This window comes from Pezoporus wallicus, unplaced genomic scaffold (genome assembly GCF_028554395.1).
Source record: "Pezoporus wallicus isolate ANWC-B61680 ecotype Strahan unplaced genomic scaffold, APGP_CSIRO_Pwel_v1 contig_11646, whole genome shotgun sequence".
Classification (NCBI taxonomy): domain Eukaryota; kingdom Metazoa; phylum Chordata; class Aves; order Psittaciformes; family Psittacidae; genus Pezoporus; species Pezoporus wallicus.
Window position 1 is genome coordinate 6,045 of NW_026642060.1, and position 25,699 is coordinate 31,743.

At 46.8% G+C, this 25,699-nt stretch overlaps 1 protein-coding gene across 2 annotated transcripts; it reads left to right on the forward strand.

The window, feature by feature from the left end:
* Nucleotides 1–114: 114 nt before the first annotated feature.
* Nucleotides 115–22,903, forward strand: BLTP3A (bridge-like lipid transfer protein family member 3A). Of its 2 annotated transcripts, none has more exons than XM_057426890.1 (21): nucleotides 115–250; nucleotides 6,213–6,375; nucleotides 8,209–8,346; nucleotides 8,793–8,884; nucleotides 9,089–9,278; nucleotides 9,714–9,854; nucleotides 10,136–10,306; nucleotides 11,110–11,287; nucleotides 12,322–12,408; nucleotides 13,229–13,393; nucleotides 13,862–14,004; nucleotides 14,354–14,495; nucleotides 15,029–15,222; nucleotides 15,913–17,453; nucleotides 17,691–17,887; nucleotides 18,412–18,563; nucleotides 18,660–18,807; nucleotides 19,314–19,585; nucleotides 20,400–20,508; nucleotides 21,037–21,152; nucleotides 22,525–22,903. In XM_057426890.1, the coding sequence occupies exons 1-21, from the start codon at nucleotides 207–209 to the stop codon at nucleotides 22,648–22,650; spliced, it is 4,509 nt and encodes a 1,502-aa protein (XP_057282873.1). In that variant the 5' UTR covers nucleotides 115–206; the 3' UTR covers nucleotides 22,651–22,903. The 2 variants fall into 2 exon arrangements, with proteins under 2 accessions (XP_057282873.1, XP_057282874.1); XM_057426891.1 differs by having other exon boundaries at nucleotides 8,308–8,346.
* Nucleotides 22,904–25,699: the final 2,796 nt, after the last annotated feature.

The window sequence follows — 25,699 nt, forward strand, 5'->3', positions numbered from 1 at the left end:
TGAAGCTCTCAATGATGCTCACTCTAATGATGCTCACTCTAATGATGCTCACTAATGATGCCGAGCACCGGTACCGGGGCGGGCGTCGGTCCCTCGGTTGCGGCGTGCGGTGGGGCCGCCAGGGGGCGCGGCGGGGCGGCGCGCGGGGGCCGGCGGGAGGTGGCGGCGCGATGGGGTCCCGCGGCGGGCGGGCCTGACCCCGCGGCATGGCCGCCATCATCAAGAAGCAGATCCTGAAGCACCTCTCCCGGTGAGGCACCCGCGTCCGGCCCCGGCAGGGCTGCGGGGAGGTGTGGGTGAGGGCCCGGCTCCGAGGGGCTGCTCTGGGACGTGGGGACCGCAGGGCCCGGCTGCCGGGCCCCGGGGGTGGTGAACCGAGGTCACGGTGGGCTGCGAGGGTCCGGAGGGGTGACTGAGGACCGGGGGCTGTGGAGCTGCCGCGCCCCGGGTGGTGACGGAGGTCCCGGGGCGCTGACTGAGGGCCTGGGGCTGTGGAGTCCCGCCGGCTCTCAGGGCTGCGTCCTGCGGGGAGCAGGGCCCTCAGGCCCCCGTTGTACGGGAGGTGCCCGGTCGGTCCGGCCCGGTCCCCGGTGCTCAGTGCTCTGCCTCGGTGCCGACTGAGGGCTGCATTGGCTGTGACCCTTCGGGATAGCTGTGGGCCTGGGCGGCGTGGATACAAGTGGAAGAGAGGAAAGGAACGCAGTGCACAGTGAAAGGTACGGAGGGCAAGAAGGAACGCTGCGATTCCTGACAGACCTGGCGTGCGTTTGGTTGGCATTTTCATTGGTGTTTTGTCATTTCCAGTGCAGTTCATTAAAGGCAGTAAAAGGTGCGTTGAGGAAGACCATCAGCTGGTGCTTCACGTGTGAGTCAGGAAATGCAGCTTCAGCTGTGGCTCTGCCACTGACCTAGAGTGAATGGCTGTGCCTCAGTTTCCCTGCCATTGAATTGAAAAGAGCTGCGTGAGATCTGACCTCTCTTGTGTTATCTCATGGCCACGGGCACGTCCTCCCCCTGCATTGCTGCAAGATCAGAATAACATGAAAGAGAGAGGTGGTGTATCTCTGAGCATAGCGAAGGGACAGCATTGCACAGTGCTTTTCTTCTCCATGCACTGGGAGCTGCAGGTGATCGAGTCCTTTCCAGTTTTACTGGTGAAGAAGCTCAGATACCAAAGTGAAGGGCTTGAAGTGACTTGTGCAGGCTTGCGTGGTGTCAGTGCTGGAGCAGGGAGGTAAGAGCTGTGAATCCTGGCTCTCTGGTAGATCCTGAAGGTTTCTGGAACCTCAGAAGAATCCCCACAAACTCCAAGCAAGCAGTCTCCTCAATGAAGTGTCTCTGTGGCAAGTCTAAATCACTGGTTGTTCAGTACTCCAGCTTGTTAGGCACTGTACCAGAGTGGAGGGCCATAGAGCTGCTGCCTGACCTGCTCATAGTGCTAATTTAAATGTATTTCTAATATCACAGATCTCCAGGCTGTCTCATTCCACCTCAGATCAGCATGTTTTGCTGGTTCTGAACTCAAGTCATCTTGTCAGGAGGCAAGCAGAGGTAGATGAGAGCGGTTAGAAATGGAGGCTGAAATAGAGCGGGGTTTTATTCCTCTGTACCACTCCTCCTAGAGTATGGATCATTTTCTTTCTTTAGTGAATACACTTTTCTTACTGGTGCTGTTACTTCATTTTGCTTTTTGGCCTCTGTTACCTTGCACTGTTGCAATGCGTTCCTGATCAAAACCTCCCTCTTCATCCCTCCAATTGGGCCCGTGGTTGGCATTTCCCTGTGTCTCCTTTGTGGGGTTCCAGGGGGACAGGATGTCCTGACAGATTCTGCAGCTCTACCTGTTTTCCTGCTGGTTGGACTTACTGTGGTGTTTGGGGTGGTTGGTCTGATCCTGCCCCTTTCATAAGTGGTGTGGATGTGCTGCAGAAATGCATCTTGAACGCAGTTTAAGGTTGTATAAAACAGATGATGCTCTTCCATCCCGGCTTTGTTGCCTCAAAATACCTCAGCTTCACACTCCCTTTGGGTTGCTCTTTCAGTTCTGCTTATTTGCCTGGAAGAATTTTGCTGCTGAATCATTAAACAGCCTTTATTTTCTGCTGTTCAGTCTTCACGTGAAACAGTTCCTTGTTCCTCTTGTTGTGGCTTCATTTGAAGTCATTTCTGCATGGGGTGTGCTTTTGTTCCCTTTCTGTCTGGAGATTTACAGGGAGCAGGATCAGGGAAATAGGAAAGCTGTTTCACACCAAGTGCTAAGATTAAATGAATCCCATGTCTAATCGAATGACAGTGGTTACTTGTGGTGATCTTAAAGCTGGGTTTTACTGTTGGTGACACAGCTGAGTTATGAATGTGTTTTAGAGGCTTAGCCTGTGTTGTGTAGCCTGTATTGTGCTTTAGCAGCTTAAATTCCTAGAGCAGAAGAGCCTAAAAACTTGCAGTGCTTTCACCATCTGTGCTCTTCACTCTTTTGTCCTATATTTAGCTTAGAAAAGAAAACAGATGAAGTAGCTTCACTTTTTGGTGCTCCTGCACTGGCACATGGCTGCAATACTGGGGTGGCAGATTCTGCAGGAAGAGGATTGAGCTGTTCCAGCTGGGACAAAGGGCTCTCCCTGTGAGCTGTCTGGAGCAGCAGCTGCTTGCGCTGTGTTTGAACTTGGATGTGGTTTGAACTCCTCCGATGCTGTCCAAGAGCAGTACATCAGGTGTGTTTAGCAGCCTGTAAGATTCATGGAAGTCCCTCTATTGCTTTAAAATAAAACCAGCCTTTATGTCTTTTGTTTGAAAGTGGCCTCTTTTATTGTCTTTTTTAACAGTGCTCAGCTGTAGCAGATACTTGATCTCACCTTATAAAGGTGGTATTTATCCCCATTTGACTAAACAGGGAAACTGTGGCAAGCCAAACTGCCCAAGCCTATTAAATATAATGCTTTGGGGTTTGGGTTCTCAGCACTGCAGTGCAAATCCTTACCAAAATGATTTTTATTGAATTTCAGTAGGAAGCTCTTATCCCCTGGTGGGTCTGTTCCACCACTCCCCACCAGCATCCTGTTTCACAGCTTTAGCGCTCTTTCACTATGTTACTGTTCTTTTTGATACACTAAACAGAAGTACTGCTCTGGTTTAGATGTGTCCTTAGGTTTTTCTTCTCCATTACTAGCTGAAAGCAGCTTCCCCATCTAAGCACGCTTAGCTTGGGATGAGCATCTGAGACACCAGCGTTTTGATCCTTCTTTACAAGTGTGAGAAAGCTGCTCTGAGTCTTAGCCTCTTCCCCAGCTGTAATCTGATCGCTGCCCACAGCAGCCTTTGAGCTTAATGGGGCCAAGTGCTTTTTATTACCTACCTGTTCAGGTTGTGTTTGTTTTATTATGAGTATCCAATCCCAAAGTGGACATGACTACTTGATTCCAGTACCTAAAGGGGGCCTACAAGATGCCTGGAGAGGGGCTTTGGACAAGGGCCTGTAGGGACAGGCCAAGGGGAATGGCTTTAACCTACCCGAGGGGAGACTGAGATGAGCTCTTAGGCAGAAGCTCTTCCCTGTGAGGGTGCCCAGAGAAGCTGTGGCTGCCCCATCCCTGGCAGTGTTCAAGGGCAGGTTGGACACAGGGGCTTGGAGCAAGCTGCTCTAGTGGAAGGTGTCCCTGCCCATGGCAGGGGTTGGAACTGGGTGAGCTTTAAGGTCCTTCCTAACCCTATGCCATGATTCTATGATGATTTTATGATTACCACAGCTTTCAGCAGACCTGGTTCTCTAACGCAAGATCAAGGATGCTCATGTGTTTGCCTCTGGAGGTATTTGGTCTAAATTTCAGCAGTACCTGAGATTTGTGGGTGCTCCCAACAGTACTGTATTGCAGACACTCTGCATACACCTGCATCTCCCCACCAGCAGAGCAGCTACTGTAGCACGCTTGGAAGGTGTTATTTCATTGTGTGGATGCTCAGAAGCTGTGTTGGACTTGGCCAGCTTCCTGGGTGTGTTTAAACAAGAGGGCCTCTGGTTAAAGGGAGTAACAAGTTTAAAGTGAATGTGTCAGCCTGAGATGCTGACAGGTGCGTTATAAATTTGGCCTTTAATCAGTTGTCAGTGTGTACTTTTGGCTCAGGGGAGGGAGGTGACAGCATTACACAAGCAATGTCTGACACAGGCTTCTGTGGCAGTAGAAGACTCTGTAGCAGCAGGGATCAAGGTAAAAAACTCACAGCTGTTTGTGCCACACTCCTCTTCCATGAGCTGGTGCATCCGTGGCATAGAGTTGACATCATTGGCTCTTCATAGAATCATAGAATAGTTAGGGTTGTCATCATCCACCAGACCTTCTCCTGACAAAGCATTTGCTCTGAAAAGGCACTTTTTTGCCCCAGGAAACCCTGGGTTGACTGACCAGCAGCTGCTCTGGCCCCTCAGCCAGTTCTGCACTGCACCTCGTGTTCTTGTGGTGACCACGTCAGCTGCCATCCCCGCAGTGCTGCTCTGGTTCCTCCTCCCCTCTTTTAGCAGTGACTTTTTTCAAGATGCCCTTTGTTCCTTTCACAGAGAAGTCCCCACACTGCTGGTGCAGGGGAAAGAGAGTGGCAGCATGTGACTGTGATCCTAATCCTGCTTACGTTGACAAAAGGGTCTTTCTCTTGCCCTTCTTGCTTTCTCTTCCCCTTTTTGGACCATGGTACAGCATTAGAATTAGCATTAGCATGGAGGAATGTGTGGAATAAGTCCTAGCTGCAGTAGTGGGTAAGTACTTTGGCAGGAAGTCTTTGAATCCTGTGACTGCAGACTGCAAGCTACCTTGGTGACAGCCCCTTCTGCACAGAAGGGTTGTTTGATAGAGACAGCAGTCCTGGAGAAGTATTGCTGAGACACAGACAGCCTCTGAGGCCTGCTGCCCTCTAAACTGGCTCTTATGGCCCTTAAGGGCCATGGTGGTTTAAGCCCAGCCAGTAACTCAGCACCAGCAGCCGCCTGCACACCCCAAAGCCTTCCCCCTCCCCGGACTGGGTGGGAGGAGAATCAGGAGAGTGTAAAACTTGTGGGTAGAGGTGAGAACAGTTTAATAACTAAAGTACAATAGAATACTACTGCTATTAATAATGAAAAGGGAAATAAGGAGAGAGAATATAAAACTAAAAGGGAAAAGGAGGGAAAAAACTTAACAAAACACTAACCAGCAGTGATGCAGAATGCAATTGCTCAGCACCCACTGACCAGTACCCAGCCTGACCTGAGAAGCGATCATTTTCTTCTCTCCAGATCCCCCCAGTTTCTATCCCGAGCATGACATGCTGTGGTATGGAATATCTGTTTGGCTAGTTCAGGTCAGGTGTCCTGTCTCTGCTCCCTCCTCACTGGCAGAGCATGGGAGACTGAAACGTCCTTGATCAGGGTAAGCAACAACTAAACCATCAGTGTGTTATCAGCATTGTTCTCAAACTAAAGCCAAAACACAGCACTGCACTGGCTACTAGGGGAAAAAAACCAGCTGAAACCAGGACAGCAGGTCAGGGGTGTTCAGTTCTACACCTGAATACGCTGCTCTTGAGCAGTACAGCTGAAATAGTTTCACTCACTGTATTTAAACCTCAGGCACCTAAGGTTTCTGAAGATACCAAACTGCATTGCGTACAAGGGAGGTGGAAACAACAGAAGCCCTTGGGAGGAGGAATTGAAACCAGAGAGAGCCACGGGTGCTGGTTGCCAAAAGGAGAGGAGTTAGTCTGTGTGCATGGACCAGCTGACCAAAGAGTAGGCTGGATGTGAGGCTGGTGTTTAAAGAGACAGCCATAGAAGTTAATTTATTAATGAATTTGTACTTTCCTGTGTCGAAGACTTCAAAAAGAATCCAGATAATGGAACTCTGGGGGAAGTAAAATTGCTGAGCTGCTGCAGTTCCTCTTGGTTTTGTCCTATGGCAGTTTTGCTGGCTTCTAGGTTCCCAGTGCTTTAGAATGAATTTTCACGTTTCTCAAACTTGAATTTGATCTAAAACAAGTGAACAAAGAAGTTCTTCAAATGCCAAAGTGTGAAGATCTTTTGTTGTTTTTTTTTTTTTCCTGGAGGAGCCAACGTGCTCTGGGTTTAGAAGTGTCAGGAATGGTTTAACAAAACAGCAAGCAGCTTCTTACACTTAAAATGGCTCCCTTAAAATCTAATCTTAGCAGCTTTGCTGGGGTTATTTTAGAGTCGCTTCTTTCTTCTCTTGTAGGTTTACTAAGAATCTCTCTCCAGACAAAATCAACCTGAGCACACTGAAAGGGCAAGGGCAGCTGACCAACCTGGAGCTGGATGAAGAGGTGCTGCAGAATGTGCTGGAGCTGCCCACCTGGCTTGCCATCACTCGGGTGTACTGCAACAAGGCATCTATCAGGGTGAGCAGGGGGGGCTGCGCTTGCATCCCCAACCGCAGCTGAGGCTTTCTATAGGCAACTTCTGTTTGTCACTTGGGAATTTCTGATGGAGAATCATGATGTGATTTGATCCACACAGATCAAACCCTGTGCTTTAGGGGTGAGATTTGCTGATTCAATACTAACAACGAGGGTTTCACCAAAGGCCACTCCTGATGGTGGCTGGCAGCAGATGGTGGAGGATGCTGAAAGAAGCACAGGGAGAATGTGCTGTGGTCCTTCCTCATCTTCAGGTGACTTGTTAACCCAGCAGTGAAGTGTCTCTATTTAATAGCCACTGATGAATTTCCAGGAATGAGCCCAGATGCTTTCTGGACCCACGTATTTAGTATCCAGAGTGTGCTATGGCAAAGAATTTCACAGCTCAATTACACTGGGTTTTGCTTGTACCAAACCTTCATGTGCTAGCTTTAGTTGATAACCTCATGGTACTGTTACTGGAAGAAGCAGTGAACAGTCATTCCCTGTTCATCACCTCTGTGTCACTTTAGGTTTCACAGACCTCTCTGGTAATTCACTCCCATTTCCCTGCTGTTTTGATAGCAAAGGAGTTTTCTGTGTCTTCCCTTAATCCCACTGACTTGGTTTCCTTTTAATGCTAAGGAGGTAACACAGACCTTCAACGGGAATACGAAGCAGGGAGGAATGGAGTGCAGTTCTCTGAAAGCCTAATTATGCTATAAAAATAAATGTAACTTCAGGCTAAATTGTTGAAAATGCAGTTAGTGAGAAATGCCTGAATAGTGCATGTGAAAAGCTGCACTTTGCAGTCAGTCATCCTTTATGCCCACTCGCACCCGTTTCCATGCATCATCACTAACTGTGCATGCACTTGCACTTTTGCACACAGAACTAACTCTTCTATAGGTCCTTCTTCCCTTTTTGATATGAAATGCCAGATTGTTTAATCTTAGGTGGTGCTAACTGTAGTTGCATTACGTGAATACAGAAGTTTTTAATATATTGAAGAGACTTTCTATAAAAGAAATATGATTCTACTTTGCCAAGTGACAGTAAAATGAGCCTGTCTCACTCATCTGATCTGCTCTGTTTTTAGAGTCAGATATGCTTAATTTAGTAACGAGCATTTGTTCTCCCTCCTACAACAACTGCAAAGTATGTGTTGCTGTGAGAAAATAAAATGGATCTTTTTGGTTTGTGCAGTCTTCAAAAGAGTTACCTGACTGCCAGGAACAGCAGGAATTAATTGTGAACTTTAAGGACAAGAACATTCTCCAGAAAGGAACATGATAAAATCAGAATTTGATCTGCAGAATGCCTGTTACCCGTGATGATTTGCCTGGAGAAGTAAATTGTGTGGAGACCTCGTAGTAGCCTTCCAGTATCTGAAGGAGTCCTTCAAAGATGCTGGAGAGGGACTCCTTAGGGACTGTAGTGATAGGACAAGGGGTGATGGGTTTAAACTTAAACAGGGGTGATTCAGGCTAGATATAAGGAAGAAGTTCTTTACTGTGAGGGTGGTGAGGCACTGGAATGGGTTGCCCAGAGAAGTGGTAAATGCTCTGTCCCTGGCAGCTTTGAAGGCTGGCTGATCAGAGCCTTGGGCAACATGGCTTAGTGGAAGGTATCCCTGCCCATGACAGGGGTTTGGAACTGATGATCTTGAGGTCCTTTCCAGCCCAAATTGTTCTATGATTCTGTGGTACATGAGATTCAAAAGCTAAGTTGGATTCATAAGTCTGGTGGTTGAAATGTCTTTTCGCTTGTCTGTGGGAGCCTGTTTGGCCTGGATACAGTGAGACGTGATGGATTGTTGCTGTGGTCGTTTCTCAGAAAAGTGGGGCTCAGACTTTGGACTCGGATGGTTTCCTGCAGTATCCCAAACTTTCCAGTGCAGAGAGAACTTCTGTAACCTCATCTTTATTGTTTCAGATCCAGTGGACAAAGCTGAAGACACACCCGATCTGCCTGGTAATGTTTCCTCTCTTGTTCATCCCTTTTTTCCTCACTCCTTTTGATCTCTCCAAAGTAAGAAAAATTCTGCAAAGGGAAATCTTGAAGTACACGTTCAAATCTTCATTTTACCTAAATCCTCAAGGCCCTTAGCACACAGGAGAATAGTCCTGTTTTGCCACAAGAGACCTCCCACAAGACCCACATTTCACTGCAGGATGGAGCTGGACTGAGCTCTCGGTGAAGTCCAGGGGAACTGTGTGCCTGCTTTCTGTTGTTCCCCCCCCCTTATGGGGATTCCAATTGCCCAAAGTTAATGGGAGCTTTAACATGTAAGACTCTTGGGAGAATCAAGAGACTGCAGAGATGGGGTTATTCCTGCCACAGAGCCTCAGATCTAAGGCTGGTAGGCTGAGCTTGAGTCCTGGTCTTGTATTTATTGCTCCCCTGCTCTGTATTTGCAGTACCTGGATAAAGTGGAGGTAGAGATGCGAACATGCGAAGAGCCTCGGCCACCCAATGGACAGTCTCCCATTGCTCTTGCTGCAGGTCAAAGGTCAGATCTTGAGCCCCATGTTTTCACTGTAATGTGTTACTGGGGTATGGCTGTTGTTGATGGTTAATGACTGGCCCCTCTGCATTCACATTTAAGTGGCTCTAATATTGCTTAGAAACCTCAGAGCCTCTCTGTATGTAGCCTTACACCTACTAGGCCTTTTGTTGTAAGAGGTGATGACTTTGAGGGGTCTTCTCTTTGCAGTGAATATGGCTTTGCTGAAAAGGTTGTGGAGGGGATGTTTATTGTTGTCAATTCCATCACCATCAAGATTCATTCCAAGGCCTTTCATGCATCTTTTGAGCTATGGCAGCTCCAAGGCTACAGTGTCAACCCAAACTGGCAACAGAGTGACTTGCGACTCACCCGCATTACTGATCCACAGAGGGGAGAGGTAAAGTGTTACCTGATGTTGCCTGTGCTAATGGGCACAGAAGGGTGGCACTCGTGTCCCAGACCTCTGGGGTAATTGGGCTGGTGTCTGAGTTCTTATATAGTGATGGTAAGGAGCTTTTGGTGAGCCTGCTGTTTGCTGGGAGAGGGTGGCTGAGAATTGACTTGTGTTCAGAGCTTTCTCTGAGCTACTCTAAACTGAGTAAAACTGGAGTTTTGAGTGCCTTTGTAGTTAGTCTGGTTGTAAACTCGGTGTGAGAGAGGGAGTTAGATGTTACCTGGGATGTAATTCTGCTTTTGTACTGGAGTCGCAGAAGAAAAGTGTCTTGAGTGATTTTCTGTGGCCTTGTTCCATTCCAGGTCTTTTAAGCATTTATTTTAATCTTTGAAATTGTTGAAAATTTCAGCAGTTTCCTATTTTTCTCCTTCTGGGTAGGTTTTGACATTCAAAGAGCTCACCTGGCAGACACTTCGCATAGAAGCAGATGCCACTGATAATGGTGATCAAGATCCTGTTACTACTCCTCTGAGACTCATTACCAACCAGGGGAGGATCCAGATCTCCCTCAAGAGGAGGGTAGGAGTTTCTTCCATACTTCCCAGGATACAGTCTCACTGCCTCGTGTGGTGATGATGCATATTTCCTCACACATTCCTCAGCGGCCATTCTTTTCCTTCACAAGTGTTGAGCTCAAGCTGCTGTATTGCTCTCTGTTTTCTGTTGGAGACAGCTGTGTTCTTGCCAAATGTCAAAGCAGAGTATTTCCTAGGGGATTTTCCTACAGCTTCTGTGAGTATGGAGGGTGTGTGTATATGGGTGCAGTTCTTAAAGTCCCTGGCTCATCTTTGCTTTTTCAGACCAAAGACTGCAATGTGATGGCATCTAAGCTTATGTTTCTCCTCGATGACCTGCTCTGGGTGCTAACAGACTCTCAGTTGAAAGCAATGATGAAATATGCCGAGTCTCTGAGTGAAGCCATGGAGAAGTCTGCCCAGCAGAGGAAGAGCTTGGCACCAGAGTCTGTACAGGTGAGGGAGTCATGTTTTTGATGTTGGCCTGCCAGGAAAAAGGCAAGAGAGAGTTTCTGTTTGTGTGATACCTGGTCCTTGCTTAGGGAACTGGTAGGCTTACCTGGTATCAGATCAGCATCACATAAGGCTGTTGTTGGGTAATAAAGCGACTAAAGGAGTTGGTTAGAATCAGCCAGGTTGGAAAATACCTTTAAGATCATCAAGTCCAACCATTCCCCAGCACTGCCAGGGCCACCACTAACCCATGTCACTGAGGGGGTCACCTACATGGTGTGTGAACGCTTCCAGGGATGCGGACTCCACCACTGACCACTCTCTTGGGGAAGAAAACCTGTCAAATAACTTATCCTTTTGGTGCCATCAATCCAGAATGTTCTCCTTTGGTCCTTCAAACACAACCAAGATCTGATTTGTGCCCATGAATTCCTTATTGTTTCAAGACTTTCACTTAGTCCCAGGCCCAGGATGCAGTAACTACGTTAACTGTGGCCACCAAGTGCAGGTACACGATATAGCAAGCAACATCCTGTCAGGATTCCTAGCAGGAATACTTAGCCCTTTTTTGTCCATGAGTCTTAAAGTGTATTTCAAGGTAAGTGCTTGATGTAGGGGAAGCATGATCACAGGCAAAGGTTTTTGCTCAGGAGAACATAGGAAAGGATCCAGATTTCTCTGCTTTCTAGGAATAGATGCCTTGCAGTCTGGAAGGTTGCATGAGTTGCTTTTAATTGCATTGTAACCTCTCCCCTTTATTGTTTTCTTCTTTATTAGCTCTTACCAAGCTTGTCTGTCCCTCCTAGATCACACCACCTGCACCGAGTACCCAGCAGTCCTGGTCTCAGTCGTTCGGAGTCAGCCCGAATGCAAGTAGCATTGGCCAATATTTTGATAAGCATGACATGAAAGAGTCATCATATCACCTGCTCATCTCACACTTGGATCTGCACATCTGTGATGACAGCCACACTCGAGAGCCAGGTAACTGAGGGACGCATCAGGAAGATGCTGCAGGAGGCAAACACTAATCTGGTCATCAATTTTGTGTCTCGAATGAGGATTTTCCTCTGAAAACCAAGCATCTTCCATGTTACTGTTTCCCAATAAGGCAATAGCCAGTTGTTCAGGCTGATGGGGGGCTGATGATCAGTCCTGTATGTCTGAACTGGGTATTAGAAAATCTTTGTCCAATCTTCATTGGACAAACATAGGGAAATCCATCCGTTTGACGTGGTTAAAATGTTAGCTCTGCTGTAGGAGCAGTCTGGTTTGAGCAGTGGGAATAAAGGCTGATCATTCCACTTGGTGAGAAAACGTTTGTCCTGACAACATTCAGGACATTCACAGTAGGATAGCTGCAAGGATTCTTTGCCACCTTTGACAGACTTGCCAACCATGTTCTTTTCAAACAAGCCTTTGCTAACTAGTGCTTGTTTTGCTCCCAGTTCTCCCCTACAATTCTAAGTACTTTTTTCTCTTTTGAGGCAAATGTGCCCCCCTTTTTCTGCACAGCCATCTCTGTTCCAAGTTGTACTCTTGGCTTTTATGCATATTCCTTTAAAAAGGTAAAAAAATATTCTCCTACCCATGTCCATCACTATTCCAGATATTTTTGAATTGGTCTGTGTACCACTGTCTCCTGAGCTGCTGTTGTCAACATCTTAGATCACTTTTTCTATCTTTATTTCACTGGCCCTACCACCACATGTAAACACAATTGCTGGTTGTTGTAGTGGGAAGTATAATTGATAGGGGCCTGGGAAACAATGGGATCTTGCATTTTGGTATTTGAGATTCTAGGTCTGGTTCTTACCATACAAACTCTTTGGCCTGTCACATTCAGTTGTCCTTTTCCTTGCCTAGGCCAAGATTTGGGTGCAGCTTTTGGTACACATAACACTGGCCACGGTGACAGTCACTCAGTGGTAGTGATCAAAGTGATGTTTTGCATTCTCCTGGATCAGGACTTGGATTGCAGAGCTGATCATGGTTTTCTTTGCTCTGTGTTTCTGCAGGTGCTCTGAAGCATGGGATGCTGGGGGGTGCCATACAGCTGACCTTCAGGAGGATGGCTTTTGATTATTACCCTTTCCACAGGGCAGGTAGGGGAGTGTGTGGCCTCCCAGCTTGAGGAGGGGGATAAAAAAAGAATTTGAGGAGCAGTGATGCTGCATGGCTTCAGGCTTGCTTATTTTCCATGCTGTCTTGGTTTTTTTTAACATTGATGTAAAGAAACATCCGAAATTCAGTACAAACATGAAAGCTAGAAAACTACTTAAAAAGCAAATAGGTGAGAGGAAAAGATAAGAGCCTTTCAGAATCACTTAGAGACAGAAGCTTAGGCTTGAAGAAAAGCAACAACCTCAAAAAGAGTTGAAGAAGAGTGATGCTGTATGGCTTCAGGCAGGTCTGGAAGAAAGGCTGCACAAAGGACTTAAATCCTCATGGGCAAGGTTAACCTCATTTACCTGTTGGTGGATGACTGACAAGTTGCTGGCAGAGCAGAGTACAAAGAAAGGAATAAGTTGCTGTGTGTTATGAAGACATACATTTGAAACTTTGGCTTCTTTTTCAGTTGCTTAAGCTCTGTATCTGATTCGTAGGTGTACCTGATGAATTTGGAAGGGTTATGGGATGTATCCCAGGTGAAAATCTGTTTGTGGTTAACTGAAGAATCAAGGAAAAGCGACCTTGACATTTTTCCTAACTTTCAATTTGGAACATTTGCTGGTAGGACCAGCTCTGTTGTCTGAAAGCCTGTGCTTGTTTCACAAGCACTTAGAATGCTGTATATTGTGTATTCCAGGTCTGATATCAATAAAGAGGAATGCTGTACAGATTTGCAAGTATTTGAGGGGCCCAGGAGGGTTGTGTGTGTACAGGAACCTCAATTTTAAAGGCAGAATGTTTGCTTTCATGCAGGAGATGCCTGCAAGCACTGGGTGAGGTACAGTGAAGCAATGGAAACACGGGGGCAGTGGGCACAGAAGTTGGTCAGTGAATTTCAAAGCAAGGTTGAGAAGCTTTATGAAGAAATGGACCCTGCATTTGCCAGGACTCCGCTTTCCCCCTTCAAAAAGAAACCAGGTAATGGTAAACTCATAGTAAAGCAGGAGATGGTAACAATTTTGCTCCATCCAGCGATATCTCTAGATGCCTGTCCTCAGTTTAGCAGGCTGGTTTGGTGCAGAGATCCAAACCATGCTAAAAAACTTAAATATAATGGCAAGAGGCAGTGGCTGTCATACTGGAATAACACTGCAGCAGGTTCCTTTTTCTAGCTGTAGTTTTTTATTGAGTTTCTCCATAAATAAATATGTGAGGAATAAATTAAAGCCTGTCTGAAGAATGTATTTTCTTGCTATAAAGCAGACTTGTCTTTCACAATGTTCTTCCTTCAGAGGTCCTGAGTGTGTTTTCCTGTGTAGCTATGTCTGTTTGGTTTTGGGGCTGTTAAATCTGCTCTGTAAACACATACTTGTTGGTATTGATGGTGAAGTTTGCTGTGAAGAAGATGACTAAAACCCTGCTTGTTCTGCTTCTTCATCCCAACAGATCCTTCATTGAGTCCTCATAAAAGCCCCTTAGAGAAAGGCCGTGTACCTCCCACAAGCTTGCCACGACTCCGGCACCCTCCCTGGAACCGTCTTCGGTCCAGCTGTGTGGTAGTTCGAGTGGATGACCTGGATGTTCACCAGGTAGGGATCTGAGCAGTGGCTGGAGATGTTAATGTCACTTGTAAAAGAGAAATCTAACCTGATATGATTCAAGCCATGCAAATCCTTTGTCATCCAAGACAATCAAAACTCTGCGTAGAGAACCCAAATGCCATTATTATGTTGCACATAAAACCTTTAAACCAAATATGAACTACTGATAATTTTCATGCTCAGAGGAAATTGATAACCAGAGTCTGCACTCATGCAAAAAGTATGTTTGATGTATAAATGAGATGGATTCAATACAGGAGACTGCAGGGCAACGGGGACATATTGTTTTGCCAAACTGGAATTCTGCTCAAGTGCATCCCGTTGTGTGTGTTTTCAGGTTTCTACAGCTGGTCAACAAAGTAAGAAACCCTCCACCTTGCTTTCGTGTAGTAGAAAATTCTTCAAGCTTCCTGATCAGGTCTCTGCAATCCACATTGAATTCACAGAGTATTACTTCCCAGACAATCAGGACTTTCCAGGTAATACACCAAGGTTAGCACCTTCTTTCATAAGTTTCTTAAAGAATTAAGAATTGGCTGAATCTGCAGGTGTGTTAACCCTGTTACGTATTCTCTGGGTGTTCATTTTTGGTTACTTTTCTGCTGTTTGCCTTTCTCCTCTTCTGGGTTTTTTGTCTGTGTGAAAGTGGAATGGAGTTTGCCTGGTGCGAAATGGGGAGTGCTTGTAAAATAACCTGTTCAGGAGCATAGTGAAGGAGCTGCTGTCTGCCCAGCACTCAGGGTTCAGCCTTATTGATTAGCAGTGGAGCCAGGAGTGTAAGGTGCTTTGGGTACTGCACCTTTGGTACTCTGCAGCTGGCTTGATGCGAGACTGAAACACCTCATTTCTGTGGTGCACCACAGCTTCTCCCTTTTGTCAGGAGATCTGTCTTCCAGTGGATGTTGAAGCCCTTTGCATTGGTGTTGTCAGTGCAGGTTATACACTGAGCTGCAGACCACCTGAAGTGCCTTTCCTGCTACTATTAAAGTGTGTTGGTTCTGTTTCATTGCAGTGCCATGCCCAAACCTGTATATACAGCTGAATGGCCTGATGCTTACTCTGGATACAGCAAGCGTGCTCTGGATAAACCTCTTCTGTCTGGATCTTTATCGCAGCTTGGAGCAGTTCAAGGCCATCTATAAGCTGGAGAGCTCAGGCAAGCGTGATGAGCATGTTGACGTTCGACTGGATGGCTTCCACCTGAAGGTACCAGTCATTTCCTTCCTTTCTCAGTCTTCAGCGTTCTTTCTCTCCCTGTTGTGGAAGGAACATGAGACCAGGACATATTTGGAGTCCAGAATGAGAAAACAAGACCTCTGCCTTTCTCTAACTTTCTCCTGTTTACCACTTGTGCTGGTTTTGCTTTGATCTATGGATTGTAAAACGGGCACTTGAGTTCTTGTCCAGAATAAGCAAGCAAGTCAGTATTTATGAAAACAGTTTCAAGGAGAAATTAATGGTTCATGTAGTCAGAAGTTGTTTTCTGGCCTTTGGAAACCACTTTGACCCTTGTAGCATTCCCATGTCCTGTGTTGGTTGTCATTGACCGCCCTCGTTAGCAGTTTGGTGAGGAGGCTAAAGGCATAAAAGGTATAGTAAGTCCTTGCAGAGAAGGAACAAAGCGAATGTTGTAAGTTGAGCTGCTGCATAAGCAGTGCATGTTAAAAGAACCTAAAACAAAAACCAGTTTAAAATCCCTTGTGTCTGATTCATTTCTCTTCCCTGATTTGTAAATGTTTTTTAACTTTCAGATAGAGATAAATTGAGACTCTAGTCCAGCACTTGGGATTGTTTTAGACTGAGACTTCTCGATTGTTCGTGTATTCCACAGCTGACCTTCTGTGTCAATGCCAGGATCAGCCTTTGATAAGTCCCCTTCTCTTTGCTTTACCGCAGCTTAACATCCCTGTGGAGAGGAAAGTCGCTGACCATCGGGATCGTCCTCAGGCACTCTGCATTTGCACGTCGGAGGTGACGGTCACCAACACCCGCCACGCTCCCCTCTGCAGCTGCCAGGACCTCCAGAGCCTCTTCCGTAAATTTGCCAGTTCAGAGTTCTTCCACTCCAGCTACACCAAGTTCCCAAGGTGTCAGGACAGCTTCAGCCTCCTCCACACCCTTTTCTTGCGCCATGCCTATGAGGTGGATGAGAGGCCTCGCAAGCATCCTGGCTTTCCCCACCTGCCACGCAAGCCCTCAGCCTCTGAAGATCTGTGGTCTATGAATTTCACTGAGCTTTCCCTGGACTTCGAGGGGGCTGAAAGCTCCAAGGGCAGAGCCCTTAGCTTTGTTGACCCTTTTCCCCTTTCCATTTGGGCCTGCCTTCCCAAGAGATGGGGACAAGCTCAGATATCTAAACGACAGGAATTGGCAGCCTCTGAGCTGAAAATCAAGCCTTCTGCCAGCTTTAGCAATCACTCAAAGGATGAGCACCTTTCCAGAGAACACGGGGTTTGTCAAAGATCAAAGACTGACCAGGATCTGAAGAACATCTACAAGGTCCCAGAGACGATGGATGCCCTGGGAGAAGCTAACTTTGAAGTTGATGATGGAGTAGATAATAAAGAGCTGGAAGCCTCTGCCGATATCCATGTGCTTGTATCCTCATCTGTCCATGTCAAAGTTCGTCTCAACCACTACCAATACTTGGTGCTACTCAGGATGAAGGAAGTTCTGCAAGAGCTACAGGAGCAGTTGGCCCGAGATACCCAGGAAGTGACTGGGTCTCCTTTAGATCCCGTTTCTGCTTGTGTAGGAGTTATATTCCACACGGCTGAAGTGGCCCTAGTCATGAACCCCGCACCAGGATCTGTCTTGGAACCCAGATCCCTTGACTCGGACACAACAAGCCTGATCGAATCTGAGCTTTCTCCTTCAGACAGTAAGGAGGGCCTTGCAGCTGAAGAGAAGGAGCTGAAATCAGAGACCACACCGGAGAAGGGAGTGTGCAGTACTGCAGAGGTCCCAGAAGACAGTGGGAGTGAAAATACAGGTACCAGTGTATCACTGGAGAGACTCCCAAGATCTGCAAGTGATGAAGCTCTGAGTATGGCTCCAAACAGTAAGAACATAGAGGAGAAAGGTTTTGTAGAGGAAGCACATGAAGCTGTGGAAGCCTTGGTTGCAGAAAGACCAGCAGAGACCAGCAGCCATCCTCAGAGCCCTCCTGCTCTCCCTTCCAGCCCAACCTCAGACACACAGTCATCGGGGAGAGGAAATATCACTCTCAGTGGCCAGGCAGAACTCATCCCTTTGAAGAACTTGGAGGTGGAGTTGTCTAGTGCACTGCATATCACAAAGGATGCCACAAAGGAAGCTCTGCACGTGACTATGGACTTCACCAAAGAAGCCATGTCTATAACAAAAGATGCTCTGAGCCTGAGCCGGGAGAAGATGACCTCCACCATGCAGAAAATGCTCTCTCTCCCCCCAGCCAAGTGAGTGCCATCCTCCTGTGCTGTCCAACAGCAGCAATATGGCTGCAGGGAAGGGGAAAATGTAGGCTGACTGCTCCCTTTCTTTCCATATTGTTTGGATTAGAAATAGGTTAGATCTTCATCTCTTGGAGTTGGTTTAAGTACACTATAGTCTGTCTTGCAGGTGTTCAGAGCCCAGCCCAGTATCTGTGTAATCTGAAGACTGTTTGCCTTTATCATTTCTTTTCCCCCTGGTAGGGATCCTGTGCCCAAAGCTGAAGAGGGAGCAGTGACCCCAGGTGGGGCTGGCAGCACCCGAACACGTTTCTTCTCCATGAAGAGGACAGCATCCCAGCATTCCTTTGACACCACATCTGTGGATGGGAGCGGCCCTGAGGATGGGCTGTCCATGGACAGTGATGGCAGTGATGGCTTTGTGATGCTCACAGACTCTGGTAACAAGCACTTGGTGTTATCCTCTCCCCCACTCCCCCATCAGTGAACAGCTTTCTGCCATGGGCAATCGAATGGTGCTGTGTTCATGTGGAATTCATTTGCACCACTCCTCCTTTTGAAGATCAAGAATAGTTCACCCATAATGGTTCTTTTTGCTTTTAGATGTACCTTTTCTCTGAGATGAGGAGTATAACTGAGTGGGGAGGGTGCCCCCTGCACATAACAATGTTTTTAAGGCCTTTGGCCGTCCTAGAGGAAGGGCTGTAAATGTGTGCAGGTGGGTGGATGGTACCTAGCATTTAGGAAGGGTTTAATAAGTGCTGGTTGGAAATAAGGTGCACTGAGCATTTCAGTGAACATCTTTCTCCAGCTGCTCAGATGAATTTAAGCAATACAGAGCTGAAGTGAGGGTTCCAGGGAGGAAGGTATAGGCTTTCAGGCCATGAGATTCAGGTAAGTGCTGAGATCAGGACTTAAAATGTGAAAAAAAGGCAGAATCGAGTTGTTGTTACTTCCATTTCAGAACCCAGCCTGGACCCTCTTCCCTCAGGGCATCTTCCTCAGGTCCACAATGACACATGCAGTAGAACAAGCCTGATGACAGAGGACAAGGGTGGAGTGTCTCCTGAAGTAAACAGCTCAACTTCACAGAGTGGAGACCCCAGCCTTCAGCTGGTCAGAATTCTGTTCCTTTTCACTGTAATACTGTCTCTAAGCAAATCTGGAAGTGGTGTTTGCTCTAGTAAGCGAGCTTGTCACTTGCTGTTTCAGGTGTCAGTCCTTGTGCTGAAGATGAATGAGGTGAACTGTGGAATAGAAGCACGAGGTGATGATTTGTCAGTTGCTTTACAAGTAATGAACGTGGTTCCAGAGCAACTGAACAATGTTGGAATGTGGCAGTATCTGCGTGGCTATCTGGGTAAGACACTTGCTCTTGGATTCTGCTGCTTGATAGCTGCACTTTTATAACTGGCATTTATACTGGCCACCCTTGGGGAATATTCCATTTTGTCTGGTACTTCAGTGTTAATGTTTAATGCATTTAGCATTGAGTAAGACTTGTGTGTGAGGGAATGTGAATGATAAGAATCTTTTCTATCAGTGGTTCAAATCTGGCATTTGAAAGATGCTTTCAGAGTGCCTCCGTGGTCAAACTCTGTGGTGCTTAGTAATCATTGAGGGGGATATGATGTATGAAATGAATTAGAAGAGTGAGTAAATCTATCTGTGGGAACCCTGAAGTTATTCCTGCCCTGAGAATAATGCTTCTGGGCTGGGGTACTTCTTCCTGGGAAGAAAATTAACTCTCTCCCAGCCAAAACCAGGACAGTGAACTTGACTCCATTCTGCACCTGGATAGTAAAGGGCTTTTCAAGATACCTGTTTTGGGTTAATATCTTCTGCAATGAGATCTTTCTGCTGTAGCTCTAGGAGATCCGGGTATAGAGAAGCCTATGGGAGGTGAAGCTGGTAAGACCCAGCCAGAAGTGTGCTTACGTTTTGAAGTAGGACCTGATGCTGCTGTGCGTTCACCTCTTGCTGTTCAGAACGGCTTCCTTCACATGCTGGTCCACAGTTACACAGCAGAGCTCTTCATGTCCTTCCTGACCAACCTTGGCCCCTTTCTTGAGGATGAAATAATCCCAGAGGTGATCCCCATGGAGATAGAAGTTGTGGATGCCAAAATCACACTGAAGGTGAGTGTGCGATCTCCCCCAAGGGGGTAGCCTGGGCAGAGCTCGCTTGCAAGATTCTGCTTGGGAAATGATGCTGTGGGGCCTACATAGAGTTTATGTGTCCCTCATACTGTTTCATTTTGCTTCTATAAACTGCCTTAGGGATGAACGAGTGACACAGTAGAACTGTTGTGATCAGGTTGTGGAGAAACTGGGAGCCTGACGTTCACATTCTGTCCCCAGCTTTGTTGATGACCTGGTTTGCAGAGAATTAACTGCCTCTTCCCCCAAGTGCTTGACTGAAATGGGAAATATTTTACCTTTTCTGTAAAGATTTAGAGAATAACAGGGGAAAAGTGTTATGTAAAAGGTAGTTGATATTTAGGAGGGAGGCACTGACAAAAGCTCTTGATGAAACCTTTTTGCAGTCAATGCTTTGGCTCCACTGTCAAGCAGGAACCTGTGTTGCTGCTGCACAGCAGCAGGAAGATCCCCAGACTTAAGGATATTAGCTTCTTTTTGGCCAAGGAATGTTGGCTTATGTGTTTGAATTGGGAATTTGTAGGATGGCAACTGTGAGGACAGCCTTCAAGGGTGATAGCCATAGGCCCCAACCTTTGTTACAGATATGACACAACATGGTTCTGATGTGTGGGACTGCTTTCTACACAGATTAAGGCTCACACATGGCCTTGTATATAGAGCCAAGCTTCTCCATGTGGTGGGTGAGCTCTGGCAGTGCTACTCCTGTGAAAGCTGGGGGCAAGGGGAATCCTTTGCAGAGTTGCCAGAGCTGTCACAGCAGTTAATCTCTTCTCTGCTTTGTTCTTTCCAGGATGACAACCCCCAGGTATATCCTACCTCCCCTGGCCCTATCCCTATCACCTTGGCAGTGGATCACATCGTTGTGAAGCGCAGAGATGATGGGGTGTTCTATGTAACAGGTCAGCAACATTGGGAAACTTGGGTTGTTCACCCCTATATTCTTCCCATTCTCTTCACACTGGGCTGTGCTGGAGGTAAAGTGCTCTGCTGTGCCTGGTGCTAGAGGAGACTGGAACTGAACTGGAACAGAATGGGCAAATAATCTTCCATGTTCAGTGCAAACAGCCAGGTCCTTTGGCCTCTCTGTTGTGTAAATCTCTGGATTGATGCATGTCTTGCTGCTTTTGTGGTTTTGTTTGCACAGTGAGTTTGATACCACAGGCAGAACAGGTTAAGACCCAAACCAGGGTACTGGCAGCCTGAATTCATGCCTGATGTTTCCTTGAGCTAACACAGGACAGACTACTGCTTCTTCCCTTGCTTTAGTTTCTCCATTTTCAAATGAGAATGAGATTCTAACGTACCACACAACTCCCCTGGCTCCCATTTAAAAAGAGGGGGGAAAAAGCCAGTTCCAGTTTCTCTTTTGCCCTGAGAACCCAGCTTATAAATGTCCACATGTGAATGTTTTCTCTGCTTCTTTCCAGCTCTGCAAGGGGAGGACTCACCAGAACAGGAAAAACCTGTGTCAGTTCTTCAGGAACAGAAGGCCCTGGCAGAGTGCGTTGAGGCAGCCCCAGCCCCAGCAGCACATGGACTGCAGGTGAGTCACTGCTGCCTGTTGCTGTCTGGACAGCCAGGAGGCTGGAAAATGAAGGTGTTTGTCTTCATGTGTTTGCAGTCACTCCTGGGTGTGGTGGTGCACATGGGGAGTGCACACAAAAGCAGGCCTGTACCTCCTTTTACAGGCACTCTGAGAAGTAAGAGTACCTTGCCCAGCACAGCCTCTTGTTCCCTTCCAGAAATCTGATGGTTTGTTGTGTTTTGGGGATATTTTTTTTTCCTGATTGACTCCATCTCTTCCCACTGTGTCCACTTCCTTGTTAGAATAACAGCAACTGGGAGGTTCCCATAAGAAGGATGTGTTTTGTCAGAGCAGAGTAAGTCTTACAACCAGGGAGTTCCCAATTGCTTAAAGATTCTGCTGTTTGGTTTGAACCTTCTTTCCATTTTCATGCCTGTATCTGGAATTCAGGTGATTGACTCATTTTTAAGCATGTAGCGTTCATCTAAACTCCCTGTTTGATGCCAGGTTTACTTGAGAAATTGATCACTTGCTATGGAAAATACATATTAAGGGAGCAGTGTGGCTGATGCAGGACTGGGCTGGGACTTTGGATTCTGCTCAGTAGTTGGTGACACATCACCTCATTTCTCATCTTTCTCTTTTCTGTTTAGTGCAGAGACTTTCTGTTCTTCCTGTTTATAACATCTTGTGAAGCAGGGCCCTGACCAGAGCTGGAGCACATAAGCATCACCATAGCTTAGCTTCAGTTTATTTTCTTACGTTATTGAATCCAATAGGAACAAATGCAAAGGCTAAATTCTTGGGTAAAAGTATTTCTGAGAGCCCAGGCTAAAAACTGGCCTGTGCCTTGAAACTGTAGTGGGATCTCACTGGCAGTGTTCAAGGGCAGAATTAATGTTGTCCATGGAGACAAGAAATAGGAATGCCAAGAAGCATCTGCTTGCTCCAGCTATCATCTTCATTTTAACAGTTCTTTAGAGGTGTATTAGGACCCCTTAGAAAAGAAGAATTTGGGTCAGAGCCTTTACTCCCCAAGCCCTGCTTTCTTTGTATAGTTATCTTCAGGCAGAATCAGCCCTCTGCAAGTCTTGTTCCTACACCTAGAAATGTGAAGTCTTGGGAGAACACAGTCATTAGACAGCCATCACTGGCAGCCTGAGCTGGCTCTAACAACAGGCATGGAAGTCAGTAGGCACCAGTATTGGCAAGTACTTCTGCAGCTCCAACTGGGTCATGTTGTCAGCGAGATGTGTATGGCTGTGTCAGTGTCATCCTGCTCAAAAGCTCCTGCTTTGGTTTTCTCTTTGAGCAGGTGGGTGCAGGCGGATCTGCCCTGTGGATTACCTCTGGTGACTCCTGGTTTGCTTTTAATCTCTGTTTCTTGTAGTTAAAGGAAGTGCCAGAGTTGCAAAGGGAGCTTCAGACCATGAAAATAGCCCTTGCAGAAGCCAACATGGACAAGGCTCACCTTCTGCAGGAGATTAGGAAATACAATCCCCTCTTCCAGCTTTGACAGAGGAGGCGCAGGCTGCAGCCGCTTAGGAGGAGCGGAGACACCACCAGCACTGAGGCACTGGTTTGATGATGTTGCTGCTGAACGGGTCAGCTTCCTGGAGACTGAGCACCCCAACTAATGGAAAGCAGCTGGGATTGCAAAATGAACTCGAAAGAGGGAGAAAGGAAGGAAAGTCTGGCTGAGCAACAGGGAAGGAACAAGGAGGAGTTGCCTGTTTGCAGCCACTTTCCTCTCTCCTGACAGCATGGTGCCACCTGACCAAGCAGGGCAATGGTCAGCCCCAAACAAAAGGTCAGGCCTACAAACTTGGGGCAGTTGTGGGGGGACCCCATGCCTCTTCATCCATAGGTGATAGTGGCAGTGTGCTTTCAGTCTTCAGCTTTCACTGTAACATCTAGAGATGGTCCTTGCTGGGGGTTCTGCTTCTTTCAGTTTTCCTTGTGTTCTTCCCCGATCGTGCAAACCAAAGAACACAAAAAAAAAGGAGAAAGAACAAAGAAAAATTTACTTCACCACATCAGGAGTGACAGAGAATAGCAGAAAACGTTCCTAGGAGCTCTTACGTTCTGTCACATGAAAAGTAGAGGTCAGTGGGAGATGCAGAAGGGATTTGCCCCTGTGGAGGAAGGGAGCTATAGGTCACTGTTCCCTCAAGAGCAGGGTCAGGTTAGAAAAGAACTTCCTTGGGACTTCTTCCACCAGGAATTCGTTGTGTCAAGACAGAATCAGCAGGATATTAGAGCTGGTGTAGTTCATTCTCACTTAATCCTGTGATGTTTGGCTTTTATTTATGCAGAAACACAAAGGAATTAATTTATGTCATTACAAAGCCCTGTTTAAACTTTCTTTAATTGTACAGTCAAAAAAAAAACCAGGGGTGGAGGCAGTTGGTTGGAGTCACAAAATGACCTATACATTTCCTATACACTGTCCTCAAACCATTCTATGCCAAAATTGAGCCAGTGGAGAGCAGTACTGTCAGCACAAGCACTTCTTCCTGCAAGACAGTGATGTCTGTGGTCAGTGAGTGACCTGATTTATGAGGAAATACCCTCTACAAGCATGGAAGGGGGAAATAATGTATATTTTTTTTACATCTAAAATGGTAAAATACAAAAGTAGACACTTTTAAACAGGAAAAAAGGAAATGTTGTTTGAAACTAAGGATCAAATCCACTCTTGAAGACAAACTGGAATGTGGCTTCTTTGCTTTGCTAGTTCAGGCAATACATGGTTGATGTGCTGAAGGATGAAGCAGCGTAAGGGGCAGCTGTGGAGGGAGAGGCTGTTCCAAAGAAGGGTGCAACTTTCTGCTCGCTCTGTGTTAGGGGTGAGCCCCCGTTCCCTGCCCTGTCACACGCAGCATCTTTCCTGTGTGCAGAGTTTGGATTTTATCTTATTTCAGACTTTGATTTGGGTTTTTCCCCATGCCTTTTGTGTTTGAGGAGAGGTACCCTTTCTGGTGCATTGGCTTTCCAGTGTGAGCAGAGCAGGTAGCGATGGCCACGTGCTGAGTGCTAGGAAAGGTGACAGGTTATGTGCCATTCTCCTTTATTAATCAGATGGAAGGTGCACTATAAAGGTTAGGTAACCCTTGGGGTTTTTATTAGCTGAACAAACTCCCCAAAACTTAATCCAATGGATTTCTGTGTTTTCCTCATTGCTCCACTAGAATCAGTTTAGCTAAAGTGATACAACTCACTATGCAAGGAGAAGCCTCTATTTCCATGCCAGAATGAGCTGAGACCTGGAAAGTATTCAAAAGCAAGCAAATAACTTGGGAGTCAACTTTGGTTTTCCTACTGTGCTCTTATATACTTGTTTCTTTGCCCAGCTTGAATTGTTGGTCACTTCCCCTTATCGGGCACTCCTGAGATCATTTTAGTTCTTCTTTAGCTCTTAGAGGTTAGGGATGTGTTTGCAGCACTGGGCTGGATGTGGAGGTGCTGCTGGCTGTGCTTTGCAGAGAGCCAAGAGTGAACTCCTTGTGGTTGTTAGCTTTCACTTTGAAGAGGGTATATTAGAGAGGGCTGGTGATTAAAGGAATTGTTGCTCTTGAGATCATCCTCTTAATTCCATGTGTGACTCCTGAAGGCTGAAGGTAGCTTTGAATGACAGTGTTGGAGTTCCTCCTTGTACACTAGGTTTCAGTAGAGAGCCCTGGCAGGCCTGTGACTGCCCAGACCTGACTGACCAGTGCCTACAAGCAGATGTGACAGCAAGACCCTGACCTTCCTTCTGGAACCTCTGCGAGCAGGCAGCCACAGAGGAATGGAGAGCAGCACTTGCCTTTGGCAGAGGCACAGGAGCAGAGCTGCAGGAAGCTGCATGGGCATCACCCATCCGGCTGATGTTTGGATGCTGTGCCTTCTGCCAGCTGCTTTGCTTCTCCTCCACAGAGAGGATGACTCCTCGTTCCTGTTACACAACCTGGCTGCTTTCTCTTTGACCCAGCCCCTGCTCAGCGGGGGAGAGTTGGGCTGCCTGTGATTGAAGAGGCACCCGAGCAGCCTGTCAGACCTGTTCCCAAGGGGAAAAGGCACTTTAACTTTATAAGCATCAGTGGGCATTTCCTTCACCAATACTGCCTCGTCAGATGTAAAAACGGGTCTGAAATGTACCTTACCTTCTGTAGTGAGTAAGACTGTTGCTATGAGCAGTTCTCATGGCAGGATGGAAGGGAGATAACAAAGCATCTGTGTATCTAGACTTGAAACAAACCAACCTATATGCAAACAGCTCGCTGTAAGTACCATTACGAACTGCACAAAGCTCAGCTGGGCAAAAGCTGAGCTTCCTTTAGTCAAACCTTTGTGCTTGCTCCCTCTTCCTGTGTGAAGCAAGAAATACAAGAATGCTTTAGGTGGAATGCGATGGTGTTCTTATGATTTAATCAGTAACTGCTTGAAAATGGGAGGTTTCTTTCCTTCTCTTTCACGTTTTCCTGCCTTTCTGTTTGAGGAGGTGCCTGGCCTCACCCCCTGCCAGCTTGGCAACAACAGCCCTTGCAAAGGGTTTACTCAAAGGTGGTGCCTACAAGCAGTGC

Excerpts from the sequence above, each read along its gene's own strand:
- BLTP3A (XM_057426890.1), top strand. The coding sequence starts at position 207 with ATGGCCGCCATCATCAAGAAGCAGATCCTGAAGCACCTCTCCCG. Across the intron at positions 9,279-9,713 it reads CTGATCCACAGAGGGGAGAG|GTTTTGACATTCAAAGAGCT; the intron begins GTAAAGTGTTAC and ends CCTTCTGGGTAG. Across the intron at positions 21,153-22,524 it reads CAGCAGCACATGGACTGCAG|TTAAAGGAAGTGCCAGAGTT; the intron begins GTGAGTCACTGC and ends TGTTTCTTGTAG.